This window comes from Chelmon rostratus, chromosome 18 (genome assembly GCF_017976325.1).
Source record: "Chelmon rostratus isolate fCheRos1 chromosome 18, fCheRos1.pri, whole genome shotgun sequence".
NCBI classification, from domain to species: Eukaryota; Metazoa; Chordata; class Actinopteri; order Chaetodontiformes; family Chaetodontidae; genus Chelmon; species Chelmon rostratus.
This window is the reverse complement of record NC_055675.1, coordinates 22,788,910-22,814,530: the sequence shown is the minus strand read 5'-3', so window position 1 is coordinate 22,814,530 and position 25,621 is coordinate 22,788,910. Positions and strand designations below refer to the sequence as shown.

Sequence of the window (25,621 nt, the reverse complement as noted above, 5' to 3'; positions counted from 1 at the left end):
ACCACGGCTCTGCCTGTCCTTTGGGTTTTTAACAGGTCAAGCAGGAGCAAAGGTCCACAGAAAGACACCCGTGCTTTAGGGGCTGTTCAGTGGAGCATTAAAACACGTTTGCTGTGAGTTTTTCCAGACGTCAGACCATGTGCGTCACTTCAACCTGGCAGAAAGCCTCCATCACCTGTACAGCACCACACGGTCTCTGCAGCTCATGATCATATGCACACAGAGAGATGCTGTCAATCATTGAACCTAGTTTCTGGGAGTCTGTTAGTTACTGCACCTGTTTTTAAAAGCTGAGGTCAGCCCACAAAAGGAATACGACCACTTCAATTAGTTTTTCTTTTTCTGTATACAAGGTAAGAGGTTTTAGCACAGCTCAGATTTTTAGTGGTCCTACAAGTTTGGCGACTTTCCTTTTAGACAAAGTTTTATTACCTTAAAATGTGTGTGATGAAACGTCGATGGACTCACCCAACACAACAGGGACACCCAGGGACAATCCAGACTGGCTGGTAGTCGGTAAGGGATCAGGTCCATGTCACTCTGCAAAGGGGGCGCGAGCTGAAGGCCTGGTGCTTGTATTCCGTGAGGATCAGAGCGGTCTTTGAGTCCAAATCAAGTCTTGAGTCGTTCCAGAAGAGTTAATTTTAAAGTAATTTCTTTAAAAAATCTGGTTAAATTTGACAAATTTCAAGTAATCATCTAAGTCAAGTCTCAAGTCCATCTTAACGAGTCCAAGTCCTTCCAAACAAGGTCGAGTCACTCCAGTCAGTTGAATGTATGTGATTAAACCACACCAGTGCTAAACAGCGGATCTTATTTATTCAAATAATGCAATATTTTTTACATCAATGTTTTTTTTTAAATAGGAAAACAGGCAAAGAGCTGAAAAACATATCTGACAACATAACTTATCCCAACTGAAACATAACAATGATCCCCCAAAGTACCGAATCATCACAGAAAACTTCTTGTGCTTTTTTCAGTCACTGATTTCTCCGATTGCTCCTGAATTTAACTCTTGATCTGGATCTCAGGCGCTGAATTAGTTTCACGTAGCCCAAAACGGCGTCGACGAAAAAGCACAAGAATGTCAATTCATGTCTTCAAAAGGAAAGAGGAGGTTCAGTACAGTTCCATGCAAGATGAGCCACACAAGCTTTGGTGCTAAATACAGCAGAAACAGACGATGGAGAAGGGCCTCGCGTTCCGAACGATACCGTCTGCTTCTCTGAAATGAGACGAGCTGAGTACAAAGCTCCAGACACAGAAAGACGCTTTCATCCCGCTTCAGACCTCCTTCTAAAGGGGTCAGGAACAGCTCAAGTCCACATGCTGAATAAATGACAACACTTCAAACTGATAAAAAGTCGTCCAGTCTGCCAACAACGGGCTCGACTTCATGACTTTTGCTCAGAGCGACACCGGGATCCGTTTGTAATTACACTAATTCAGCAGTTTTTTGGAACCCTGTGTGCTCTGTATGCTCACCTCGTTCTTTATGTTCTCAGGGGTAGATTATACTCTTCATAATCTCAGATCAGCATCTCAGAATTCTGGACGAATTCAATGAAAAAGCACAAAAAGTGCTTCTGAGAAGTTTCACTTTGTGACCTCAGGAACGTTACTGAGCGGCCACAGCAAAGGACAGAGGATGATGATGCTTTCTACGAGCTCATTATGAGGGAACGTCTCAAAATTCCTCCGTATAAAACACTCATGTGTCCGATGCCAGCCGAAGATTTTTTGATGCTTTTGTGATTTTCTGTCTGTGATTTCTGGACATTTTAATTGGCATCGTACAAAAACTCGTTTAGCAAATTTTGTGTACAAAGCTTTAGAAATACCCTGAATGGTGAATTGATAGATTTTAGCAATAACGTCAAGTTTCATTTAATAACTTTAGTTTCTGTGGATTGAACACTGAGAAAACCCAGAAGTGAATCTACCTTCTCTCCCCTTCGTACCCGATCGGCGAACTTACTGTAATCAATACTCCGTGTAAGTGCAAAATATCTGTGATTGCAAATCAATACAAGAGTGGTTTAATCAATCTGTGGAACGTTCAGCTTCTCCTTTCAGTTCGTTTGCTTGGCCAGGTGAGAGAAACACCTGTTATGAGATACTTCAAAATGTCCCATTAAAATACTGACGCTGAGTATTTACTGATATGAAGACATGGACGACACCAAGGTCTGCAACTAACGATCATTTTCATCATTAGCTGATCTATTGATCACTTCTTTCGTTAATCAATTACGTTTTCAAGGTGCTTATCCAAAGAGTGTTGACTCCGCGAGAAGTGCATTGACTCAACAGCAGATTAACAAAACGATGCAAAACACGAGAGCTGAAACTATTAATCCGCGCGTTCGTCAACACAAAATAAATGTGCAACTTTTGATAATCAGCTATTCATCGAATGTCAAACATTCAGGAGTCACCTCAGTCTGGGAACTGGCGATGAGCACTTTTTAACATTTTCTCGCATCTGATAACATGTTCGACTAATTGAAAAAAATAATTAGCAGATCTACTGTGTGATGAAAATAACTGTTGCAGCCTTGGAAAACACTCGTTATGTTCTGAGCTGGCAGAGAAATTAGAGTACGTGCAGCCATTTGTGAGTCTGTAAATTCACCAAGTCTGTGCACTCGCTCAGTAAACTTCACAACGACTGTCTGGGCTGGAACCAAAGCAGAGAGCCGGCGAGCGGCTTCATGGCGAGCGGCTTCATGGCGAGCGGCTTCATGGCTGCAATCAGTTTGAAAAGAAACTGTGTTGAATGGAAGTTGAACTGCCTGCATCCTTCTTGTCTTGCATGCATTTGGCTAAAAAGGGCTGATTTCGGCACTACAAAAACTTGGCTTTACCGATTTAAAATCTCACTTTTTTTTAATGCAGCAGCATCCACAATCACAGACCTGAACGCCCAAAGTGAGCCTTAATGCAAGAGAGCGTGCAAACTTCCGTACATCAGCGCCAGCGGTGGCTGAAGGAATATGGCTTTGGAGGGAAGGGGGACTTCAAAACCGACACGACCTAAACTAACGTCTGACTTTCAACCTGCGTCCTCGTCCGCCGTCCATTCACACTTAAGGCCACCTCGACTTTCACACAGATCAGAGATGCGTTCAGATTATCAGCTCAGACAGCCGTTTAAATAATCATAAAAACAAATGTGGCCGCGATTCACCGGTGAAGACGACAAACGAACAAAACGTCCATATTATAGAACATTATCATCTATGTACAAAGTCTCTGATCAAAACAAGACAGAAATCAACCCGCCGCCGGACGCGTCGACGAAAATGCAAAGTAAATTCATTATCAGGAAGGCATCGCGCTCTCTTTTCAAGGGGAAAGAAAGAGAAAAGATCTGCTCTCATAGCAACTGTAAACAGCAAGAAAAGCCAAACAGGCGTCTTCATTCCCTTTAGAACCAACACAAGCCGACACCTCCAGGCTGAACCGGTCCCCCTTTACCTTCTTCCATAACTGTTGTTCTTCTCCCAAAATCTGCTAAAGTGTTTCACTATTGAGCTACCTGACTGTAAATCCCCCCACAGGTATTCTGTTCACCTGCAATGAGGCATTACTGTCAATCAGTGCTACGATAAAGTGCTAAAGCAATGGCACAGCTTCATTTCAAAGACTTCACATCATTTAAGTTTACATCTTCTCGCTGACGCCTCATTGCAGCGTCAACACGTGGAGAAAGACGCCGTCTGAGCCTCTGGGGTTGAATTAGAGCCGAAGTGATGATAGTGAAGCAAATTAGCAGAGTTCTGATGGAAAATGTGAGAAAAGTGGTCAAAAAATGACCCACAGAACATTTTAAACAATCAGCTACCAATAAATAAGAGCGCGTGTGCTAACGTGGACAGTCTGCAGACGGAGGAGTGGAGTGACGGCGCAGTCCAACGGAAACAAATCCCAAAAGAGACAAACGCTTCGACGTGGTGGTGTTCAGCGCTGCTGTTGCTATGGTGGAGACATTCACTGAGAGAGAAGAGTTCAGATCGGAGGGCGGAGGAGCGGCGAGGAGGGAGTGACATCACACCTTGAGGAGGTCCTCGTCACTGTCGTCCTCGTCCCGTTTCCTATTGGCCGCTGCGCTGTTCGGGCCCGAGGAGCGAGGTTTGCTGCTCTTCCTCTTCCTGTCTGACTCCTCCAGGAGGCCGACCAGGTCCTCGTCGCTCTCCTCCTGAAACGAGACTTCTGTGAGGCTCTGAGCACGTGCGGCGCCCGGACCGACGCTGGAGGCGACACTCACCTGAAGGAAGGCACTGTGATGGGCCGCCGACTGCCGGGGGAGGCCGGACGATTTGACCACCCGCACCCCCGGGACGCTCAGCACCTCGTCCTCGCTGTCGTCGTCCTGGTCGTCCAGCGAGAACGAGCGCAGGCCGTCCGTGTTCACCCGCTTGGTCGTGATGTGACCGTTGCCGTGGTTATTCCTGCCCCGCTGGGAGGATGAGGACAAGGATGTTGGAGGGGCTTCGAGCTCTTCCATCAGCCACTCCATCTCCTCTTCACCCCCTTCTTCATCCATGTTGACCTGAGGACAAGAAATACTCATTTAAGTAAAAGTACCAATACCACACTGTGATTGTACTACGAGTAAAAGTATGTTATCAGCAACATTAACTTTAAGTTCTTAAAGTAAAAATACTCAGTCAGTGTTTTTCTATCATATCTGATGAATATTACTGCAGTAGATGTTTCAGGTTGAGCTCATTTGAACTACTTTATATCCTGTTGGCTGGTTTAATCTGCAGCGATGCATCATATTCTATAAGATCATCATATGTTTGTCCTGTGAGAACCTCGTATCTCAGAAAAACAGCCTGTTTTCAGCTCTGTGACGATGCATTTTCAGCCGATCCGAGAGGCTTTTAAACAGTTTATTCAGCTGAAGAAGACATGAAGGAAAACTTCATCCTTCAGTTTATCACAAAAGTTCAACATCAACACATCTGGAGATACGAGTTTTTCACTGGACAGGAAGGAATCTGAGTAACAAGTAACTACAGCTGTCAAATAAATTTTATGGAGTAGAAGTATAAAGATGGAGAAAATAGAAATACTCAAGTGAAGTACAAGTACTTGAGTAAATGTACTTAGTTACATTCCAGCACTGCTGCAGTCAGTGAGAATCGAGTGATCTCAACGGTTTTTGTTGTGAATTACTGGTGTACATTTTGGCTGCGTGGCTGCTGCAGGTAGCAGAAGAAGAGGTGATGGAGTCATCATCGGCGTACACCTCCATGTTTCAGATATTAAAGGATAACTTTGGTTCTTTACAACCTGGACCTTATTTGTAGCATTAAATACGCCCATTTACTCACCCAGACAACTTTGGTGGCATTTGGAGTCGTTTTGAAGAAATTAGCCCCAGAGGAGCGGCGCGTATATCCGTATAATGCGAGTACTCGGGGCATCCATGCGCAGCCTCTATATAACGCATAATCTGCGGCGAAACTCGTTCATATTCCAATATTTAGTTCTGATATGCTGCTGCTATTCCCCTCTGAGCCGGCGGTCGGCTAGTTTAGCTGTAGTTTGGCACAGCTCTGGTTCGTTATTGCGTATTCGTAGCTGTTGTTGTGGCTGGCTGCTTGCAGCGCGCGGCGTTCGGTAATGACATCATCCACGTCAGAGGTAGTTGTCTAGAGACGCCGGATGTTGATAACATGCCACCACGGGCTCAGAGGGGAATAGCACCAGCATATCATAACTAAATATTGGAATATGAACGAGTTTCGCCGCAGATTATGCGTTTATAGAGGCTGCGCATGGATGCCCCGAGTACTCGCATTATACGGATATACGCGCCGCTCCTCTGGGGCTAATTTCTTCAAAACGACTCCAAATGCCACCAAAGTTGTCTGGGTGAGTAAATGGTCGTATTTAATGCTACAAATAAGGTCCAGGTTGTAAAAAACCAAAGTTATCCTTTAAGCGGCAGCTTGACGAGCTGTTAAAAAACGTTTGCAGTTGCACATGAGAGGTACTGAAACGCGATAGGAGAACACGCTGCTGACAACCTGAGCTGACAGCTGCCAGGTAACCTTTCTTATACTCCGTAGACTCAGACTATGATTGGATGACATGACACAGAGTCAGGAGAGGTAAGATGCAACGTCCCACTGAATCATGTGCAGCTTCCTGTCGCTGGCTGGAAAAGTGAGTTTACCTGGAGGACAGTGGAATCAAATTAGATCAACCAACCTTTGAGTATTTATAGGAGACCTGGTTCCCTCTCCTGCAGCAGCCTGCAACCTTCTGGATCACCAGCTCTCTGTTAGGAGACGACAGCGAGACAGACGGATCAACAAAGTCCTTTTAACATTGAAAAGACGTCTTTGAGCTTCCGCTGCGTCGTCAGATGCTCGTCGACTCACCTCCTCTCTCTCTTGCGGAGCAGCAGCCCTAGCAGACAGACGGTCAGACCCACCAGCAGGACGGTGAGCATCACCCCCACCGCCTGACTCCGCCTGGAGAGACTCTTACCGCCGTCGTCCTCCTCTGACCTCGTGTCAACAGTTCTGCAAAAGCCATTTAGAACGAACGCTTACACATATTTGCCATTTCTTCGATCTACTTCTGCAGTCTGGAGCGCGAAGCGAGGAGTCCAGGCGGTTCATGCGTGAAGGCGTTTACTCACGTGAGGCGACACACGGCGTTGGTGTGCCACACGAACAGATACTGGCATTCGTCCGTCTCCAGCATGAACTCGGGGATGCCGACGCCGGCCGAGGGGTTGCACTGGAACATGATGGTGGAGGACACCATTTTGGTCTTGACCCGCCCACACGCCGACTCAGAGGACACCATCACATCCAGGTTTCCTCCTGATGGACAGGCACAGACGATGTTGTGATGCTCAGGTATTAATCAGAGTTTCATCATTGCTGTTAATTATCCGAAACATCGCTTTGAGACGAGAGCTAATCAGCGATGGACTGATGGTCAGCGGTGAACTTGTTTGGCTCTGTTCAGTGACGCTGACTTCATGCTAAAAACACTCACATGCTGCGTCACATGCTAACCAACATGCTAGCATGAAATGTGTGAGGCTAACTGTTATGTTAATGCTAACACGTGTTATGGTAGCGATAATGCTAAACATGCTTCCGCTATCATTAACACTATGTTATTAAGGGCATGTATAGCATTAGCATTGAGTATACACATATCAATTAGAGCTACATGTTAGCATGTGTATTAGCATGAAACGCTTCATTTTACAGGTTTGTAATTTTCTACTAATGGCTGAGGAGGTTTCTTAATAAAAAGACGTCATTTGGTGCTAACTATCAATTATGAATTGTTTGACATTGATTAGTTGTGCGAGTAAAGCTAAGCTACGCTAATATTAGGAATCTGCCTCAAAGAACCCAAATACATTTCACTTCTTGTTGGAGTTGAGCTGTAAAACATCACAGACGTTCATGGATTTTAGACAGAAACCGACAGCAAACGGTGCTTTGATGCTAACACTGATGCACTCGTTTTGCTTTAGGGAACGGAGGTCGTTGTTTTACAAGTGTTTCATCCAGTCGGTATCGAGCTCTTCTACGATTTGTCGAGTGCGAAAAGCAGAAACGGTGATGAAGCTCCAGGCCATCCCTCCTGAAGCGGATCGCTCTCTGCTCTCTGAGCTGCAGACTCTCGTCAGGTACCAAGGATTAAATCAAACGCACACAAGCATCTGTTCCAGCAGCTATTAGCATGCTAAATAGAATAATGACACTTTGCTGCAATGATGCTTTACTGTTATACACTTTACTTTACACTAAACTTCGACCTCATTACAGGTTTGTGTTTATAGACATCATGTTGTGAGGCTGGTGGCTCTAGATGAAAAGTTAACTGGTTTGTCTGTGAACCACAAACCAAAGCGTGCTGCGGTCCCACAACTGAGCCATTCAGCGTGCAGAGCAGGAAGACAAAGCTGAGACTGCTGACAGCTGGAACTGGGGCACCAAACCAGGCAAATACCTTTAATGTAGTACTTGGCTTTGCTGGAGGAGCCGATCTTGCGTCTGTACTGCCCGTTGAGTTTGACCTGGCAGATGTTGGCACCGAAGCAGGTGGACAGGGAGTCGTTGGTGATGCCGGACAGCTGGATGTGGTAGATGTAGCGGTCGCCGTTGGGACGGATGTCTCCAGATGCCTGATGGTGGCTGAGAGGAGGAGGTCGAACAGGTATAAAAAGGAGAAGTGAGATGTTTGAGAGGAGCGGCCCGGCGGCGGGATTCAGACGGCGTGAGCTCGTGTTACCTGAAGTAGAGCGCTCCCAGGCTGAGGTTGGCTCCGGTTTCGGGAACCTGTATCGTCCCGTTCATCATCACTACCTCACGCTGCTTCACCGCGCACGCCGACCGAGTCTCCCAGCCAATCAAAAACTCACATGACGCTTCGTCGACGCTGCTCGCACGGACACAGACGACATGAGGAGCGTTTGGTTGCAGATTAAAGCCACATTTCAGACGTCAGACAAATCAACTCAGGGTGAAATTAATAAACTTAAAGTTTAGGAAAGATGAAACATGACAAATTAAACATTCAGGGACAATTAAAGCAAATTCTAAAGTGTTTAGGACCTAAAGAAAACATATTTTACAGATCAATGAAAACGTTTTAAACCCATTTTAAGGTCGTTAATAGAAACCATTTAAACTGAGTGCAGACAATCTGAGTGATTCATGACTGTGAAGAACATTAAGTCTGCTGAGAAATGAGAAATGTTTTACAACACGGCTCAAATGACGCTGCAACCAGAGAAAGATTAACTTTAAAGACAAACACTTTTCTGTCATTAACCCGCAGTTCAACACGCTGAGCCGGAGGGTAAATGAATCTTATTGCAGAATGTGAATTACAGCATCGCGTTCAGCAGAGATAACATTACCACAAGTGCAAACGAGTCCTGAATTTACACAGTTCATTATTCAGTTTGGTTGTTCGGGAATATAACACCTCAGAGCTTCAAACTAAAACAAAAGCAGCTGTGTGATACCTGATGAGTTCTGGGCGTCCGACAGTGGAGCCACAGCTCAGCTGGATGACGGTCCTGGCCTTCACGCCGTTACCGCAGACATCGTCTCCGGCCGAGTACGTGACGGAGATCTTCCCGCCTGCAGAAGGAGTTTGAGACTGTGATCATGAGCTTCTCTGATGCGCAGCTGTGAGAGTCACTGTTAGCAGGAAACAAGAGCTTAAAATAATGAAATATTCAGTCTGCTTTTGTTCAATTCTACTGGCGACTAAACGGTAAAATACACACAAATGATGACTCCGGCTTTTTGAAGCTTCATTATCGTCCAACGACGATAAGCACACTGACATGCGCGTGACTCGATGACTCACCTGCGTAGCTCATTTTCTGAGTGTAAACTCGACCCAGGACCTGGACCTTTCCTGCGGCTGAGCGTCTGCACACAGTCGCTCCGTCCGGACAGCCCGGCAGTCCGCCGTGGATGCTCTGACACAGGTTGATAAAATACCTGAGGACACGGAAACAGGAAAGAACGTCAAATCTGAATAAACCCACGACTCACGTGAAGGCTGAAGTGCTTCAGGCGGCCTCACGGAAATATTTCACTTGTACGATTTATGCAAAGCAAGAATCTCCCTCCTCTTCTTTTTATTGAATCTATTGTGAACCAGGGAAAATTATTACAACCAGAATTTTTACTCCTCAAAGCGACGACTAAAGGTGAGAAGCCGGACTTACGAATCTCTCCCGTGGCTGAACTTCCACGGCTCGGTGAGGGAGGACAGCGCTCGCAGGTCGAAGGTCTGATGCTGGCTGACCAGCTTACATTCCATCTTCCTCGGGGGGCAAACGGCGCTGGTCCGCCACTGAAAGGTGGCCGAACACCCGGCCGTCTCTGAGAGCAGCTGTGGGAAGCCGTGGCCCGCGGAATGGTCGCAGGTGAACAATATGGACGACTGACGCTTGCCAGAGGCTGCAGGAGAGAAAAATGACAAAACTGGACGCATGTTGTTGTTCTTTGGCCTCTGATCAACAGGAAGTGACAGTAACTCAACCAAGGGGGGTCGGGGCCACTGAAGGGATCGCAGGATAGATCTGAGGGGTCCTGAAAAGATTCACAACACACAAGAGAAGAAGAAAAAAACCCTGCTTTATCTCACCTGCGCCGCAGAAGCCCCACTTCCTGTCCGTGTCATAGCTGGCGGTGGTGGCGCACCACTTCCTGCCGTCTGTCCTCCCTTCGCTGGTGCACTCTGTGTACGACTTCTTCATGAGGGTGAAGGGGAAAACGCACGCCTCGCCCACATCCGTCACTAGAAAACACAAACAGAACGCATAAACTGCTCGTTCTCCCAAAATGATGATCTTTCTAATCGAGATGCTCCAGTTTGTATTAGTGTGAACAGAAGGTGTAGCTCACACACCTGAGCAGAGACATTAGAGAAGCTTTTACAAACAAACCTTCTTCTTAAATATGTTGGAGGTTTTGTGGAAATGTATCTGCCGGTCACTTTCATATATTTTGTGAGCACTTCACAGTACTGGGCAGACGTATTGACAGAGATTAGCTCAATAATGCACCGAGAACCAGACTTTAACTTTGATGTAATTTACCGAGGAAACTTCACTGACACAGTGTGATAGATATTTACTGCAAATACTACTACCAGGGGGCAAACAAGCAAAAACAAAAAAAATGGCTGAGTAAAGATATTCCAAAAGTCACAGAGTGGATAGAAATAATTCAGAATATGTACATCATGGAACGACTGGCGTTTGCTCTGAGACATGCGACCCAAAAAGGTGAAAGGTATTGGGGAAAATGGAAATCTGATCTGAATACCACATGATTACAGTTATTACTGTCATTGGGTTGTTTATTGATCATTTTTGAACTGAATGACAGTGGACGGATGTGTCCTGGAATAAGGAATCACCAAATTAACTTTGACCTATAAATACATGAAAGACTGAAGAAAGACCTGGAGGATCAGACAGGTTAGGAGGAGCAGACAGTTTAGATCAGGGGTCGGCAAGCCGCGGCGCTTTCATCCCTCTGATCGACTCCTGAAAATAATTGTTGAGCATTTAATAAAAATGTATTTTATTTTAGTTCATTCGTTTCGAAACAAACACCGCTCGCGTCTCTCAGATAACGGCTTACGATCCTGCGTAAAGATGCAGGTTAGTTAGTTAGTTTAGTTAGTTTATTTCAGTCATAAATACACTTCAAAGCATCAAAAGAAAAAATTATTTTCAGGCAGAAGCAAAGCTGATTAATGCCCACCTACTATGCATCTTAAAGCTACACAATAGGTGACGGCGCTGATGTGCAGACGCTCTGCGCTGAGGTTCAGGAACAGAAATCACATTAACCACTTTGATTAATATTTTAATTGCCTATTATTTAGCAAATATTCATATTTTTCATCGTTCAGTGAAATAGTCCTTTTATTATTCAGGTTCACAGCTGACTGCACGCGTCAGTAAAAGACTGACGGCACGCAGAGAGTGGACGGCATTTTTAGCTTGCTGCCGGTGGAGAATTTATTTCATAAATGCATAAAGGACTCCAATAGACACTGAAAGTACCTTCAACCCAACGTCTTTAATTCTGTTCAAAATGTTTTTGTTGCATGCAGAAATGTCATTTGTTTTCTCTGCAGTCGTTCATTGATTTCATGAATGCAACACATTAGAGTTTGTTTATACATAGCATGAAGACAGAAAAAAGTTATATGCAGAGTTCTTTCATTTTAAATGTCAAAAGGGTTTTGCGGCTCCCAGTGTTTGCTTTACTGTGGGAAACGGGTCCAAATGGCTCTTTGAGTGGTAAAGGTTGCCGACCCCTGGTTTAGGATGTATAAAAAGAATCTGGACTCTGATCCAGACCAACATGTTGTTAATCAGCTAAAATATTCTCATCCAGTTCATCTGAGTCTTCAAGCGTTAATCTTAGATGACGTTATCTTGAGCAGCAGTGTGTCTCGAGTGGAGTCGAGACCTTGAGCTGAACACAATTCCAACTCCAGTTATCATAATTATCTCACTACTTGCAGACCTACCTGGTGGGCAGGGATCTCCTCCACCGTACTGCATCAGCACGGCCTGCTCGTCATGCTTGAAGTCCATCGTCATGGCTTTGCTGATGCCAAACGACGGAGCCGACTTCTCTGAACCAGAGCCAGACACCCGGCAGACTGCGCTGTTCCTGCAGTCCGGATCAGCCACTGAGCCACAGACATTGATGTGGTAGGTGCTCGAGCCCGCCGGGACCTAAAATACACAAACTTCCCTTTATTATAGTTCTAGCTGGGGGGCCAGAGGGCTGACCTGCAGTCTGCAGCACCGTGGGAAAAATATGAACAAGTGGAATAACAGGCTAAAATATCACAGCTGCAGTGAAATACACAACAACCATGAAAACAGATGTGATAAGATAAATGAAATATTCAAAAGTGCTCATGGAGCTCACCTGGACTTCACCGGAGAGGCTCGACAGGTCGAAGGTGAACTGGAGCTGGGAGTCGGTGAGCTTGCAGCCGCTGGTGTTGGTGGCGTCTGAGCAGACGAGCGGCGTCGCCCATTCAAAGAAATACACACATCCCTGCAGCCTCAGCATCTGGGGAGAGCCCTGGAGAGAGACGCGAGGGTTACGGCTTTGTTCAAAAATAAATCCTCAGAGGAGCAACCGTCGCGGCGGCCGTTAGCAGGACTGACCAGCTCCACGCCGTTCTGGCAGGAAAAGACGATGGTGGAGGTGTAGTTCTGCGCAGGATCGGCTGCACACTTGGTGGAGCTGCTGTAAGTGATGGACACCTCCTTCGTTACGTCGTTGATCTGAGGGCCGCTGGTGGTCCGGCCGATGTCCTTCAAGAGACGGACACAGGACGGAGGTGAAATTATTGAAAGAGACGGAGAAACTGAGAGACGGGACAAGAAAGAACATCATCTTCATGCAGAAGAATAAGAAACCGCCTCCAGTTTTTAAACAGCAGCTGTGAGCGGGTCACTTGTTGCTGATTGGCTGGTTTTATTCAGTAAAACTATACATATAATATTTCAGTTTTACATGCCAGCCAATCATTAAAGTGCATTTCCTCCCTGATGTTACAGATGCAGTTAGGATCTGGCATCTATATCATATTTATGTATATTTCATGTATTGCAGCATGTAAAACTCTTAATAATAACAGCTGGACCTACATCTGGATGTAACTAATTAAGGTTGAGTCTGTTGTCCTGTTTCTTGTTTGTTGCACCTGACTGTTTTGCATGTTGTCCACTGTCAGTGCTGTTTGTGAGGCTCTTACCACAGGAGGTCCATCATCAGGATCCATACAGACCACAGCTCCAGGGGGGCAGCTGACCCCGGGGATGGGGTTTAGAGGCTGGCAGATGTTGATGAAGAAGTCTGGAGATTCGTCACTTTGATCCACTGCGTCGTCTGGTAGCAACAGAAACACGGCTGAAACGATCTGAAACGATGCTCATGGCTGAAAATGCTCACTGACATGATGCACGCTGTGAGACGTCTGTACCTGTTGCTGTGTAGTATCCGCTGACGTGGATCAGAGGAGTCAGGTCTATGAGGGCAGGCCCGTTCTGGACTGAACACTTCACCTGAACAATTAAACGCAAAGGAGACGTCAGCGGTTTGTCTCTGCAGAGCCTCAACATTCAGGCTCACAAAGAAAAATCTGTTCTGCAGACAGTTCTGTGTTTTATCGATCTTCTGAGTGATAAGAGTCATTTTGGATGAAGTGAGTCAGGGTCAATGCCACACTTCTCCTGCAGCTCACACTTTAATGCTTCATTCCTGTCCAATTGATAGTCCTTGAGAAACCTCTGAGGAAGCATCTGCAGACTGAAATTCAATTTGTGCCGTGAAATGATCGATTTAGCGGCGTTCGGTGAAGGAATGCTCCGTATTTTTTTCACTTCAATGTGTGGAAATAAAGTTTTCAATATCACCACAACAAAGGCACTGATGAGAATATCTGTGTGACTGCTTAGACGCATGTGACGGCCGTGCCGCATGTTTTTTTTCTGCACACAAATGCTTCCTAAAACTCTAACTGGCTGACTTTATGAAAGAGGCCGAGCGTCCTGATCCAACACGGCGACATCATGATACTTACTGTCTGTTCGCAGACCAGCGGTGTGTGGAAAGAGAAGAAGTGTGTGCAGGTCTCGGCGTTGGAGTAAGTGAGAACGGGTTCTGGGGGGGCTGAGCCCATGTTAGGTGGCCTACACAAACACAATGCAAACAATCAGAATCTATATTTCAGTGTAAACATGACCAACACATCTATGTTTTTCTTTCTAACCATGATCCTGTGCGTATGTTCAGTTCAGTAGCCACGTTTGAACTTACTTTCTAACTAAATTAACAATCTGGGATAACTTGGAGGATGAGGAGGAGTGAATTATACCAGCTGACAGTACACAAACTACTCCTGTAAGAGTACAAAGCCAAACAATCATTACACTACATTACAGGCTAGCAGAGCTGGTAACTTGACTGACTTTGACATTAGACACAAACATTGCTGGAAAGCGAATATATAGAGTTAATTAACTGCTAATTTATACCAGTTTGTCATTGTCGGTTACCATTGTGTGTTTTATATCTGCCCAATGACACAGTACCTTTATATTACTCTATGTTTAGAGTAATACTCTATGTTTAGAGTAATATAAAGGTACTGTATGTTTACTCTAGTTTACATACTTTTTTGTAGTTGTTTGGTGATAATGTTAGCCATTTTTAGCCGTTAGCCTCTTCGCTATTGAGTAGCAAAGTATTCAAAGACGACCGAGCACGAGAGACAACACAGTAATAAACATTGTGTTCAGGATGAAGCTGTTCACTGATTGGACGCAGGAAAGAGTTCAGCTGTCTGCACCTGAACAGTACAGGTGTGGCTGTTCAGCCGTCTCTGAAGAGAAACTGGGACCATTAAGAACTGCACTGGAAGAGTCCAGTTTGGGTTATTTAAAATCAGACAATGACTTCTCTTACTTCTGAGGACCATCGTCTCCAAACATTACTTCATGACTTTATTTGCATACTGCCGTGTTTTTCATACACAAAATCAGTTGCAGAAGAAGAAGAACCAGCTCAGGAAAACGAGGACCTACCTGCAGATGAAGGTGATGATGGTGTTGTGTTTGAGGGCGGGGTTTGCTGGGCAGGGACTCCCTCCTTCGTACGCCAGCTCCAGAACGTGATCCTTGTATGAGAGTTTGCTGCTCACCTGACCGGCGCTCACCGCCGTGGACGCGTCCTTAATGCACACGGCTACGACACAAAACGCACACGGACGTTTCAGAGTGCAATAAGAGCGCCGCACTGCACAAAATCTGTCCTCACGGCGAGTTTGAGCCAGCGTGGTGCTCAGAACAGTTTGTCAGACAGCAAAGCTGCTGATGAGGTTTGTTTATTTGATGAGCAGAGTCGAGCAGGTGGAGGGGTGGGCGGAGATGGAGGCGAGGACTGCTTAGATCCGCACACACCACACAAAGGCAACACCGATTTTCGGTGGTTTTGTTTCTGTCTTTTTGTCTGTGTGTGTGTGTTCATTGGTATATCTCACAGATTTCTGTAACATTGGAACAGACTCTGGAAGTTTAAGCCACGAGCGAATGATGCTTTAATTAAAAAATGTACATGCATGCATTAACTGTCCATCACTGTGTATTTTGAAGCATGTTTCTAAACATACATTCAGACCTATTGTGCTTCCTCTGTGCCTTCCAGCTTACTGTGCAACATCTACTACAGCCCTGGTGAGAGACCAGTCAATAATTTGAGAAGTAGTGGAAGTTCAGGTCTCTTATTACCTTCCCAGCAAGTCCTCAGTGTTTCATAAACCATACAGACGTCTGAGCGAGACTAAACAGTAACCAGCAGAGAAATGAATGAATCCTGAACAATGTATGTTGGGTTTTAGTTTGTGAGAACTGAGCTGGAAGCTGGAGCAGCCAGTGAACTACAGGGAGGAGCTCAGGCGGTAACATCATGTGCACACGCTGCAGATGCTTGAAATGTCAGTCTGAGACCTCTGAAGCTGTCTGCAGCTGCTGCTGCTGCTGCTGCAGCTGCTGCTGCTGTCACGTGCCGGCAACAACGCCGTCATCATTTATTTCTGACGTCTCATCCAGAGGATTTAAAGCACACGGCAGAGACACCGTTGTGCACATTTTCTGTTTCTGTTCATTGAAACACGATGAACCCTAAAACACGAAACTGAAGGAAACTTCGGAGCCAAACTGACTCACATATCAAACAGAGAGCTGACGTCTGTGCTGCGTTCACGTACGTACCGGTTCCAGGGCTGCATCCAGTGTTGGTCACGTCCCCACAGATGTTCATGCGGAACATCTTCCCGTGTTCCTGATGGTCGTACACGGTGTAGCCTCCCTCCTTTCTCAGCGCGTTGAGATCAAACAAATGACCTGCAGGGGAGGACATTAATGAGGTTGATAAAGAAGCAGGTCGTTATGAAGCTCTGATTCGCTGAAGTTTGACTGTCTGACCTGTAGCTGGGTTGGTGACCCGGCAGTCGTCGTGCTGGGTGCTGTTTAGGGGGCAGGCAGCGGCTGTTAACCAGAGGAAAGTGTACACGCAGTCCTCAATGGCTGAGATCAGAGTCGGCCGGGAGTCCTGGAAGCAGATGTGGACACGTATGTAACTTTTATTTAAATAGACATCTGCTCTTACTTACTGCTCTGATGTTCTTAACAGGAGAACAGCAGGAAAACGGTGGATGTGCTAATGGTTCATTTACAGCTGGACACACATTTGGCCAACAACTATGAAGCCACAGGAACTAAACACTATATTTAAGAACAGCAGCAGCACTTAACAAACGCCAACAAATATCGACTCCACTCGTCTTAATATCGATCCTCAAGTCGTGTCATTGTTTTGTGAATCAAACAGGACACACAGTGGTTGCAGTGGGGTTGAAGTTTGATCTGTCAGTGACGGTCGGCCCGTAAAGGTCGTGAACTATCAGGAAATACTTTATCCCCAGAACAGGGATGTAAATTTAATCCTGGTTCCTCTGGTTGAAAAGTATTTTTTTTTTCCTGAGTTTCCTGAGAAAGTCCAGACCTCACGGTGTAAATGCAGAGACAATATCTTCATGTTCTCTCATCTCTCTGAAGATGAGAGACCAGAGAAAACCTGAGATGTGTTTTCTCTCTCGCCTCACATCTCTCTCAGCTACAGTTACACACAAAGCAGAAATGTTTAGGAGTTATGTTTAATATTAATACATCCTGTTAAAATCTAAAGAAACAGACTTACAGCATTTAGAGCAACACGCTAAAACACTGAACCCCAAACTTTTGTGATTTAGCTGCATGTTTTACACACTGTCTATCACCTGGAAACAGGGTCGCTCACCACTTTGTCTTTGTCACACTTGAAGCGGATGATGCTGCTCCTGTTGCGGCTTCGGTCGTTGGGACAGGCCTGACCGCCGCCGTACTGCAGCTTCAGGACACTTTTGTCCCACGTAGGACCAGACTCCACCTGCCCCAGACTCACATATTCATCTCCGACCTTCAGACAGGATGCCGCACTGGAGGGACACTTCCATGAGCCTGTGGACGGCGAGCAGAGGCTCAACTGTGAATTTTCCCTGGATTCATTTTCAAGGATGGAAACTCTTCTTTTTAAACTTATTTTTTTAACATACACCAAACACTTGCCACAATCATCACATTTTCCTTTCAGCAGTCCTTTCATTTGTCAGTCATTGTAGTAATTACATTGTAGTAATTATAAAAACGACATAAGCATGTCTCATTTCACAGAGGTGATCAATGCCGACTACCCCACGTTCAGCATTAATGTTGACCACAATAATGCCAGTAAATAATAGGGGGTGGGGAGCAGGGACAAATGAATAAACATAAGAAAATGAATAAGTGAAACGGAGAGAGAAGAAGGATAAAAAAAGGGGGGGGGGCATATCAGATGCAGAATTGGTGAATCATAAAGTATATATCATACATACATCACTGCAGTATGAGCAGGTATCCACCTCTTCAAAAGACATTTCTTTTTGAAGTCTAACTTCATGGATCTCCCATACCTTCAAAATCCAGTCTATATATGAAGGAGATTCAGGTTTCAGCCAACTAAATGTGATACACTTAATGGCTGCAACTAGTAGGATTTGTAACAAATATGCCTTATCTTGGCCAGTGGCCCCTTCTGGTATTATACCAAGGAGAACCACCATGGGATCTTTGGGGATTTCATGATGAAAAATTTCTTTTAAAAAATCAAAGACCTCCTTCCAATACATGACCACATTATATGGGTAAGGTTACGTATGTGCTGTCCACAATGTCACCAGCATTTGTCTGAGCCTGTTTGGTTCCATTTAGCTGTTTAGCTATGTGGGGTTCAGAAATACCTTGTTATAATCTTCCACCTAAACTCTCTCCAAATATTAGAGATAGTCACTAAACGTGCTTCCTCACAACCCCGTATCCACTTTTCAGTCGAAATAGTTGTACCAAATTCAGTCTCCCACTTGTCTTTAATATGCCAAGTATTATTTGGGTCCATGGATGAGAATATGCTGTACACTTTAGAGATTACTCTTTTAGTATTGTGATTGGATTGTATTTAAGGATGGAAACTCCTCTAAAAATTCTGCTGTGAAATGAATCAGATGGATGACTAAAGAAAATGCAGGATGCTGCAGTGTTACTGTATGAGTGAAGAACACGAGTGCACGAGCACACTGACCTCCCTGCTGCACCAGCGACCTGCAGACGTTGATGTAAAATTGTTTCGTCGTGTCGTCAGTAGAGGGCTCCACCTGCCAGTTTCGGGAGTCCATCGCCAGAGGGGAGAGGTCGTACGAGTGGCCCTGACCGTCACTGGGGACACAGCAGGGCGAAAACTCAGTTCAGCGTGTGCAGATTTCTGAACAGCTTGTTTCTTCTTCGTCACTGCATTGTCAGTGTTTGGTCGGATACGGATGTTTTTCATTTCCAGCAGTTTTCACAGTATTTTAATGAATCTGAAAGCTGCTGATCTGCATGATGCCAGCTCACTGGTTCAGATCTAATGTAAAGCCGGCCTGAAGCAGACACAGCTGAAGCACACTTTCAGGAAATGAGAAACACAGGCTGAGAAGTGTGCATCAAAGAGGAGCAAGAGGAGGATGGTGTATAGGAGGTGGTAGAGGATTGTTACTTGTAGGAGCAGCTGGTGGTTTTAACTGGGATGCAGGCCAGAGCGGTGGGCCAGCTGAACAGGTAGGTGCAGTCTGGAGTCTCCTTGATAAACTCTGGTACTCCCTTAACAAGTGAATCAACACAACAGGCAGTTAGTCACCATCGCTGAAGAGCTGGGGTGAGCCTAGCTCCTTCAAAGGTTTAATTAGGACTTCCACTGACGCAGTCTAGTTTACACGTTTCTTCTGGTTAGTTATGAAGCTGGTCCCCAACAATCATCCCCAACAGCCCCAGTAGACAAATACTGCAAAGACGTTCTAGATTTGCAGCATCTGTGTGACGTGTTCAAGAGGAAACAAACTACAAAATCCAACTTTTATGAGCAAATTTAGCTCAAGGTTAAATCACCAATCAGCCTTGCCAGTTTATGCATGAGCTAATTTGAAGTCCAGCCCATTAAAGCCCAGTAAGAGCTGCAGGATCAGCTGGTTTTCAGTGTTTGTGTGAAACTCACAGGTTTCCTGTCGGGGTGGCAGGAGAAGTAGATCTCTGTGGATCTTTTGTATATCCTGTGGCAGGTCTCTCCGTCAGTGTAGTTCAGGATGAGCTGATCTCCCACATAACTCAGAACTTGGCTCGCCAGTCCTGCACACATGCACATATGTGTACACACACACACACACACACACGCACGCACACACACACACACACACACACACACACACACACACACACACACACACACACACACACACACACACACACACACACACACACACACACACACACACACACACAGAGAGAAAAGGGATGAATACCAGAATAATGACAGAAATTCATACGTTTAGAGTTAAATGAAACATCAGAGTATTCAGGTGGTTTTTGATTGGCTGTGCAGTTCTGTACCTCCGATCTTCTGGTTGTTTCCCTCCACCTGGCAGGAGGCGACAGCATCGGCGCCGGTGTCTATGTGGGTGCAGATGTCTCTCTGCAGCCCCCCGCAGACCGCCAGGTGGTAGATGTATTTATCGCTCCTGACGGGGTAATCTTTACCCTTCAGGGAGCTCAGGTTGAACTCGTAGCCGCTCCTGGGATCACGAACCCGACAGTCGTCGCCTGGGAGGACAAGTTTGGACAGTGAGGCACAGATTCTTGCCCCCCCCCTTCATCGTGGTTAAATCAAGGTAAAACTTCATTAAGGCCTCTGACATGATTAATCAAATGTGAGTGATTTGTTCCAGTAGCAGCAGTTTTAATCTTAAAATATTGGCATCCAGTGTCAGATGCACACATGTTTCACCTTTAGACTTCCTGATGGGACAGGCCTCGGACGTCCTCCAGATGAACACGTACTCACAGCCGTCTTTACGGTCGAACATGGGGGAGCCCTCGAAAGCACAGACACACAAAAGAATAAATAAATCTGTCTGTGCTGCTGGTGGTGTTAGAAAGCTCCTGTGGAAGCGCTGCTGGTGACACTGGGAGACGGCTCCGTGCGGGCGCTCGCGGCTCTAATACTCACGGGGTTGTCAACGCACTGGAGGATGATGCGTGTGGAGTAGCGGGACGTGGAACCACACCGGTCTCCGTTCTGGTACACGATGCTGATGGAGCCGTCCTCCGCCGCCTGCGGGCTGGACTGGATGTATCCCAGGTTGTAGCTCTTTCCACCAATCATGCCGCAGGCACCCAAAGGACCCACTGGAGAGAAGGAAATATTTGACTGCAGTCTGACAGGAAGAGCGTCGTATATTTGACTTTGTGATTTTTAGATTCTGTTGTATTGCAAAGTGTCCACATTGTTCCTGCTTTGATTCCTAATCTTAGGAGCCTTGCAACATAAAATCCTCAAAGTGTCATAACAAATGACAGCGTGGCCAGTGTGTTCAAAACCACAAATAAGACTTTTCTTCTGCTTCACAACCCGATTCCCAATTTGTAGTACAGTGATCCCTCGCTATAACGCGGTTTACTTTTCACGGTTTCGCTACTTCACGGATTTGCATCGTGCATTGTGTTCTGCATTCTGATTGGCTAAAAAGTCACTCCGCTTCTTCTCTACCTGTGCGTCAATAACGTCGCAGTTTAATATGTACACGTACGTAAAACAGGAATCAGGAATCAGGAATCAGGAATCATTTATTGTCATCACACAAGTTTCCAAGTGCAACGAAATTCTGTTCAGTTACACCGTCCCAGAGGACACAATGGCACAAAAGACAGTACAAATAATTGACATGGGAAGACAGGGACAGGAGAACCACGATGCAACCAGCAGGGCGGCGCCTCGCTTACTAGATGAAAAACAAATGAAAACAGGAGGGGAGGGAGAGGAGAGAGAAAAAAAAAGACTAATCTCAGACTGCGCCCATTGGGGGGGGCACAGTGTGGGCTTGGTAAAAAAAAAAAAAAAAAACACCTCAGCACAAGCAACATTTAAGACATCATAACAAGACTGTAACACCTGCACATGTGGGTGGGGGAAGGAAGTTTGGGGGGGGGGGAGTCACAGCACAGTCGCCCGGGGGAGGGCTGCAGCTCCTACAGGGCGCCGTCCTCAACCCTTGGCCTACTATGCCGCACGGGGGAAGGAGGGGGGTGAGGAGCCAAAGAAGGCGTTGAATTGAGGGTAAGGGTGAATGTCCCAGAACGAGGTGGGGTCGGAGCATCTTGTCTGCAGAAACATCCAGGAGAGTGGAGAGATAAGCGTCCTTGAGAAGGCCGCTTATGTCTGGGAGCCAATGGAGATAACAATTGTTTTGGGACGGGCCGACCTGGAATTTTTCTGTCTGCCCTTGAGTCTCTCTGGTCTCACGGTGGCTTGCTCCAAAATGTCCGAATTAGTGACCAATTCAGCCGAGCCGAGCCGACAGCTTCTCCAAGTTGTTATCCGACCGGCGAAGGAGCTCAGGAATTGCATCCAGTTTGCGATTGAGCTCACAAATCGCTTGAGTCTGAGTGCTGGCAGCCCTGCACATTCCCTCGATCAAGGCAAGCAGCTTGCCAATTTCCGCCAGCATCTTCCTTATTATGCAGTAGATCAGGTATCCGCCAAAGCCAAACAGCAGAAAGCCTAAGATCATAAATCCAATTGTGTATGCATCTTCAACATCCTCAACGGAAAGAACCGACAGACACACGATCCTCCCCTTCTCCCAGGAGTCCAACGTGTAGCCGGCTGCGAACGTTCCGTCAGGGCAGGCGGGTTCTCCTTTACCCAACTTCATAAACAGCTCGCCAAATTTACATTACGTACGTGCAAATTCTCTTGCAATTTGGAGTTTTGCCTATCACTGTGTTCTTCTCCCGAACAAACACACCTGCACCGCGGGCTTCAGAAGAAGAAAACACTGCAGAGCGGAGTCAGGATGCAGCGGCTCAGTCTGAAGAGCAGTGAAATACACCTGAGTCACTATTTGTCCGACTGGACTTTGTATTTTTTTCATAATCATTTTCAATTTTCTCCCGTTTAATCCAATCACTCGGGTCGCGGTGGGCGGTGCTAATCTCCGCAATTTGAAGCCTTCTGTTCACATCGATGATTAAAATTATTATTTGACAGCACAGTACAGAAGTTATTTGTTGAAAAAAAACGTTTCTAAAGTACTTTTATTTGTGAAACAAATGCTTGAGCCTGTAAAATGGTTTGTTCTTTCTTTTCAATGTATAATAGAGTATTTAATTGTATAATAATTGTAAAAAAAAAAATAAAATAAAGGTTTCTACTTCACAGATTTTGCCTATCACGGGTTCTTTTTGGAACGTAACCCCCGCGAAAAACAAGGGTATACTGTAATGTTGTACACAGAGTCCAGACTTTGGAATCAGGATTGTATCGGGCTGCATTATTTGTGTAAGTGTCAAATCGGCTGCAGAAAAGTTTAAAAATCATGAATTCTTTCTTAATTGAACCATTCAAGTCATCTGGTGAAGTGCAGAAAAATATATTGCGATGTCAGCTTTAACTCATCATGCAGCCACAGTCCAAACGTCTTATACACACTGCATGCATGTGCAGGTGGACCAGGTGAAGAAAACGGGCGAGCGCGCTGACCTGGACAGTCCCTCAGAGGAGGGAGGGGTTTGCAGATGTTGATGTAAAAGGTGCCTGATTTGACCACGCCCAGATCGATGGCGATCCAGGGGCTGTCGTCCGCGTGGCGGATCAGGTGACTCAGGTCGTATTCGTTACCGTGGGAATCTGCAGGTAAAAGAAAAGTATATTTACACACACAGAAGGAGAGGTGTGTGCGGGTCCTTTGAGTTAGACTGAACATGGTTTGACAAGAAAAACCATCAGAGAGACAGGAACCTTAAAAATAACTGACAACCAACCAACTGTGAAAGCAATTAAACTGAAGGTTTTCATTCAAAGAATATCAGTTTCGTATTCCAGACGATCTGGTCTGTAGGTATCACGCACCGTCCTCTACATGTACGAGCTGCGTGTGTGTGTGTGTGTGTGTGTGTGTGTGTGTGTGTGTGCTCATACCAATGATCTGGCAGTCGACCGGCGCAGGGACGCAGGCCAGAGCGGTGGAGAACTCAAAGAAGACGTTGTGGACCACGTGTTCAGAAGAACTCAGTTCCTCTCGCAGGACTTTTAACGATCCGGGGTGAGAGTTTGGATCGCACACAAAATTAATGATGAAGGTGTCCTCTGGTGGTCATGAGAAAGGAAAAGGAAAGGAAAGTCCTCGTCATTTGACCTGTTCTGTCGGGGCAGCACCTCCTACATGAGTCTTCTCCTGCTGGATGTTTGCTTCTGACTCGTGATGTTAATGCTGCTATTTGCCTGCTGTGATATCTGAGCAAATAATCTGTTACATCTCTTCTACTCCACTGTTTCACATCCGCGGTACCTTTGGGATTGTCCTGTCGTCCCTTATATGTCAGTTGGAGCAGGCCGTCAGTGGAGTACTCCAGGGTCCTCTCCACCCCCACTGGGCTCAAGGGATGCCCGTCCTCCAGCTCACAGCCGGCCATGCCCGGCCCACACTCTGCCACGTCTGTGCAGATATTCACCTACAGGCAGGTAAGCGGGAGGGATCAGACTTCTGTCGAGCCTTGTCATTATATTTCACAGACACGAGTCAGCGCGTCGTCTTACCAGGAAGTTTTTTCCATTCGCGCTCGTCTTGTATCCGGTCTTAGAGGCCAAAACCTGGAGGTTGAACTCAAAGCCGGTGTTGGGGTCCACCACGGCACAGCTCTGAGACACAAAGACATCATCTCAGCCAAACATGTTTTTAATCTCAGCAACTAATTCCAGATATTGTACAATCTTAATCATATTAATTCCCCTGAACAGTCGCTGTCTCGCATGGATGAGAGAATCAAAGGTGAACTCACGCTGTTCTTGGTGGTGGTGATGGCGCACGCTGCTCGGGTCTCCCACCTGAAGTTAGCGGTGCAGTTCTGGTACATCAGGAACCACGGGCTCATCGACTGCACAGCGTGAAACAAACATCTCAGACGCACGCAGCAAAACGAGCGGCGCCGACGGGCGGCGCTCCACTTTAATCGCACGCCACACTCACCTGAGTCCCTCTGGAGCAGACCAGGTGGATGCGCGTCGTGTACGCGAGCTTCTGGCCGTCCGACACGCATTCGGAGCCGTCTGTGAACTCCAGCAGCAGCCGGTCCCGGCCCTCGACGATCGGCCCCCGCTTGGAGATGCCCATGTTTTTGACGGACACGACCTCCTTCGGAGAGCCCTGAGGACAGAGAGGAGTTGTTGTTGCCTTTCTAAAAAAGCTTTTCATGCAACAATACACCCTAAAACGCTAAAAAGTCCGTTTTTAAGTCTCTATCCGTGACAGACCTGGTCGTATATGTACTTCATCTGGCAGACGGACGCGTGGTGGTCGCAGCCTGGGACGGGGACGATCGGCCGACAGATGTTGATGTAGTACTTCTTCGGGTCCGCGGTGTCGGACAAATCCATGGCCTGCCAGTTGCTGCTGGAGGTGGAGCGTGACAAGCTGGAGGCAGAAACAGGCGAGGTGGAGGACAGGTGTTATGAAGAAGTGCGTCGTGTGTATTTTAGTTTCACGTTGGCTGCTGGATGAATGAACTAAACGTGGATACCTGGATAAGTCGTACTGGTCGAGAGTGTTGGGGTCCGTCACCAAGCACTCGTGAGGTCTTTCAGGACACGCGTAGGACGTGTACCAGCGGAAGTTATAGGTGAAGTTGTCCTCAGTCTGGATTCATGAAATGATTATGAAAGTGTTTAGATGTGAAAGAGAAGCACAAATAACAATATCAGAAGATGAATGGCGAAACATTTGTAAAGTTCAAATGAGCACTTCCAGCTCAGGTTACTGGAGGGAATTCTCGTGGAAGAATATCATTCGTGGATTAGAACATCAAGATTTTTACATGTATTTACAAGTCAGAGACTAT

The 25,621-nt window shown here is 46.2% G+C and overlaps 1 protein-coding gene across 1 annotated transcript in view; it reads right to left on the bottom strand.

The window, feature by feature from the left end:
* Positions 1–800: 800 nt before the first annotated feature.
* The window catches only part of igf2r (insulin-like growth factor 2 receptor), a 47,141-nt gene continuing 22,320 nt past the window's right edge, over positions 801–25,621 (bottom strand). The window contains exons 17-51 of the mRNA XM_041958274.1: positions 25,304–25,419; positions 25,038–25,197; positions 24,754–24,930; positions 24,566–24,661; positions 24,324–24,425; positions 24,076–24,238; positions 23,706–23,873; positions 23,268–23,414; positions 20,736–20,914; positions 20,514–20,601; positions 20,120–20,329; positions 19,728–19,858; positions 19,233–19,336; positions 18,780–18,913; positions 17,421–17,620; positions 16,547–16,673; positions 16,334–16,465; positions 15,149–15,308; positions 14,146–14,254; positions 13,546–13,627; positions 13,318–13,451; positions 12,725–12,874; positions 12,480–12,638; positions 12,070–12,280; positions 10,165–10,317; positions 9,743–9,977; positions 9,376–9,512; positions 9,026–9,143; positions 8,287–8,433; positions 8,005–8,189; positions 6,668–6,854; positions 6,405–6,548; positions 6,232–6,301; positions 4,274–4,558; positions 801–4,204 (exon numbers count right to left, since the gene is read on the bottom strand). Of these exons, the coding sequence (XP_041814208.1) occupies positions 4,055–4,204; positions 4,274–4,558; positions 6,232–6,301; positions 6,405–6,548; positions 6,668–6,854; positions 8,005–8,189; positions 8,287–8,433; positions 9,026–9,143; positions 9,376–9,512; positions 9,743–9,977; positions 10,165–10,317; positions 12,070–12,280; positions 12,480–12,638; positions 12,725–12,874; positions 13,318–13,451; positions 13,546–13,627; positions 14,146–14,254; positions 15,149–15,308; positions 16,334–16,465; positions 16,547–16,673; positions 17,421–17,620; positions 18,780–18,913; positions 19,233–19,336; positions 19,728–19,858; positions 20,120–20,329; positions 20,514–20,601; positions 20,736–20,914; positions 23,268–23,414; positions 23,706–23,873; positions 24,076–24,238; positions 24,324–24,425; positions 24,566–24,661; positions 24,754–24,930; positions 25,038–25,197; positions 25,304–25,419 (5,250 nt within the window). The 3' untranslated portion in view covers positions 801–4,054. The remainder of the gene's footprint in view (positions 4,205–4,273; positions 4,559–6,231; positions 6,302–6,404; positions 6,549–6,667; positions 6,855–8,004; positions 8,190–8,286; positions 8,434–9,025; positions 9,144–9,375; positions 9,513–9,742; positions 9,978–10,164; positions 10,318–12,069; positions 12,281–12,479; positions 12,639–12,724; positions 12,875–13,317; positions 13,452–13,545; positions 13,628–14,145; positions 14,255–15,148; positions 15,309–16,333; positions 16,466–16,546; positions 16,674–17,420; positions 17,621–18,779; positions 18,914–19,232; positions 19,337–19,727; positions 19,859–20,119; positions 20,330–20,513; positions 20,602–20,735; positions 20,915–23,267; positions 23,415–23,705; positions 23,874–24,075; positions 24,239–24,323; positions 24,426–24,565; positions 24,662–24,753; positions 24,931–25,037; positions 25,198–25,303; positions 25,420–25,621) is intronic.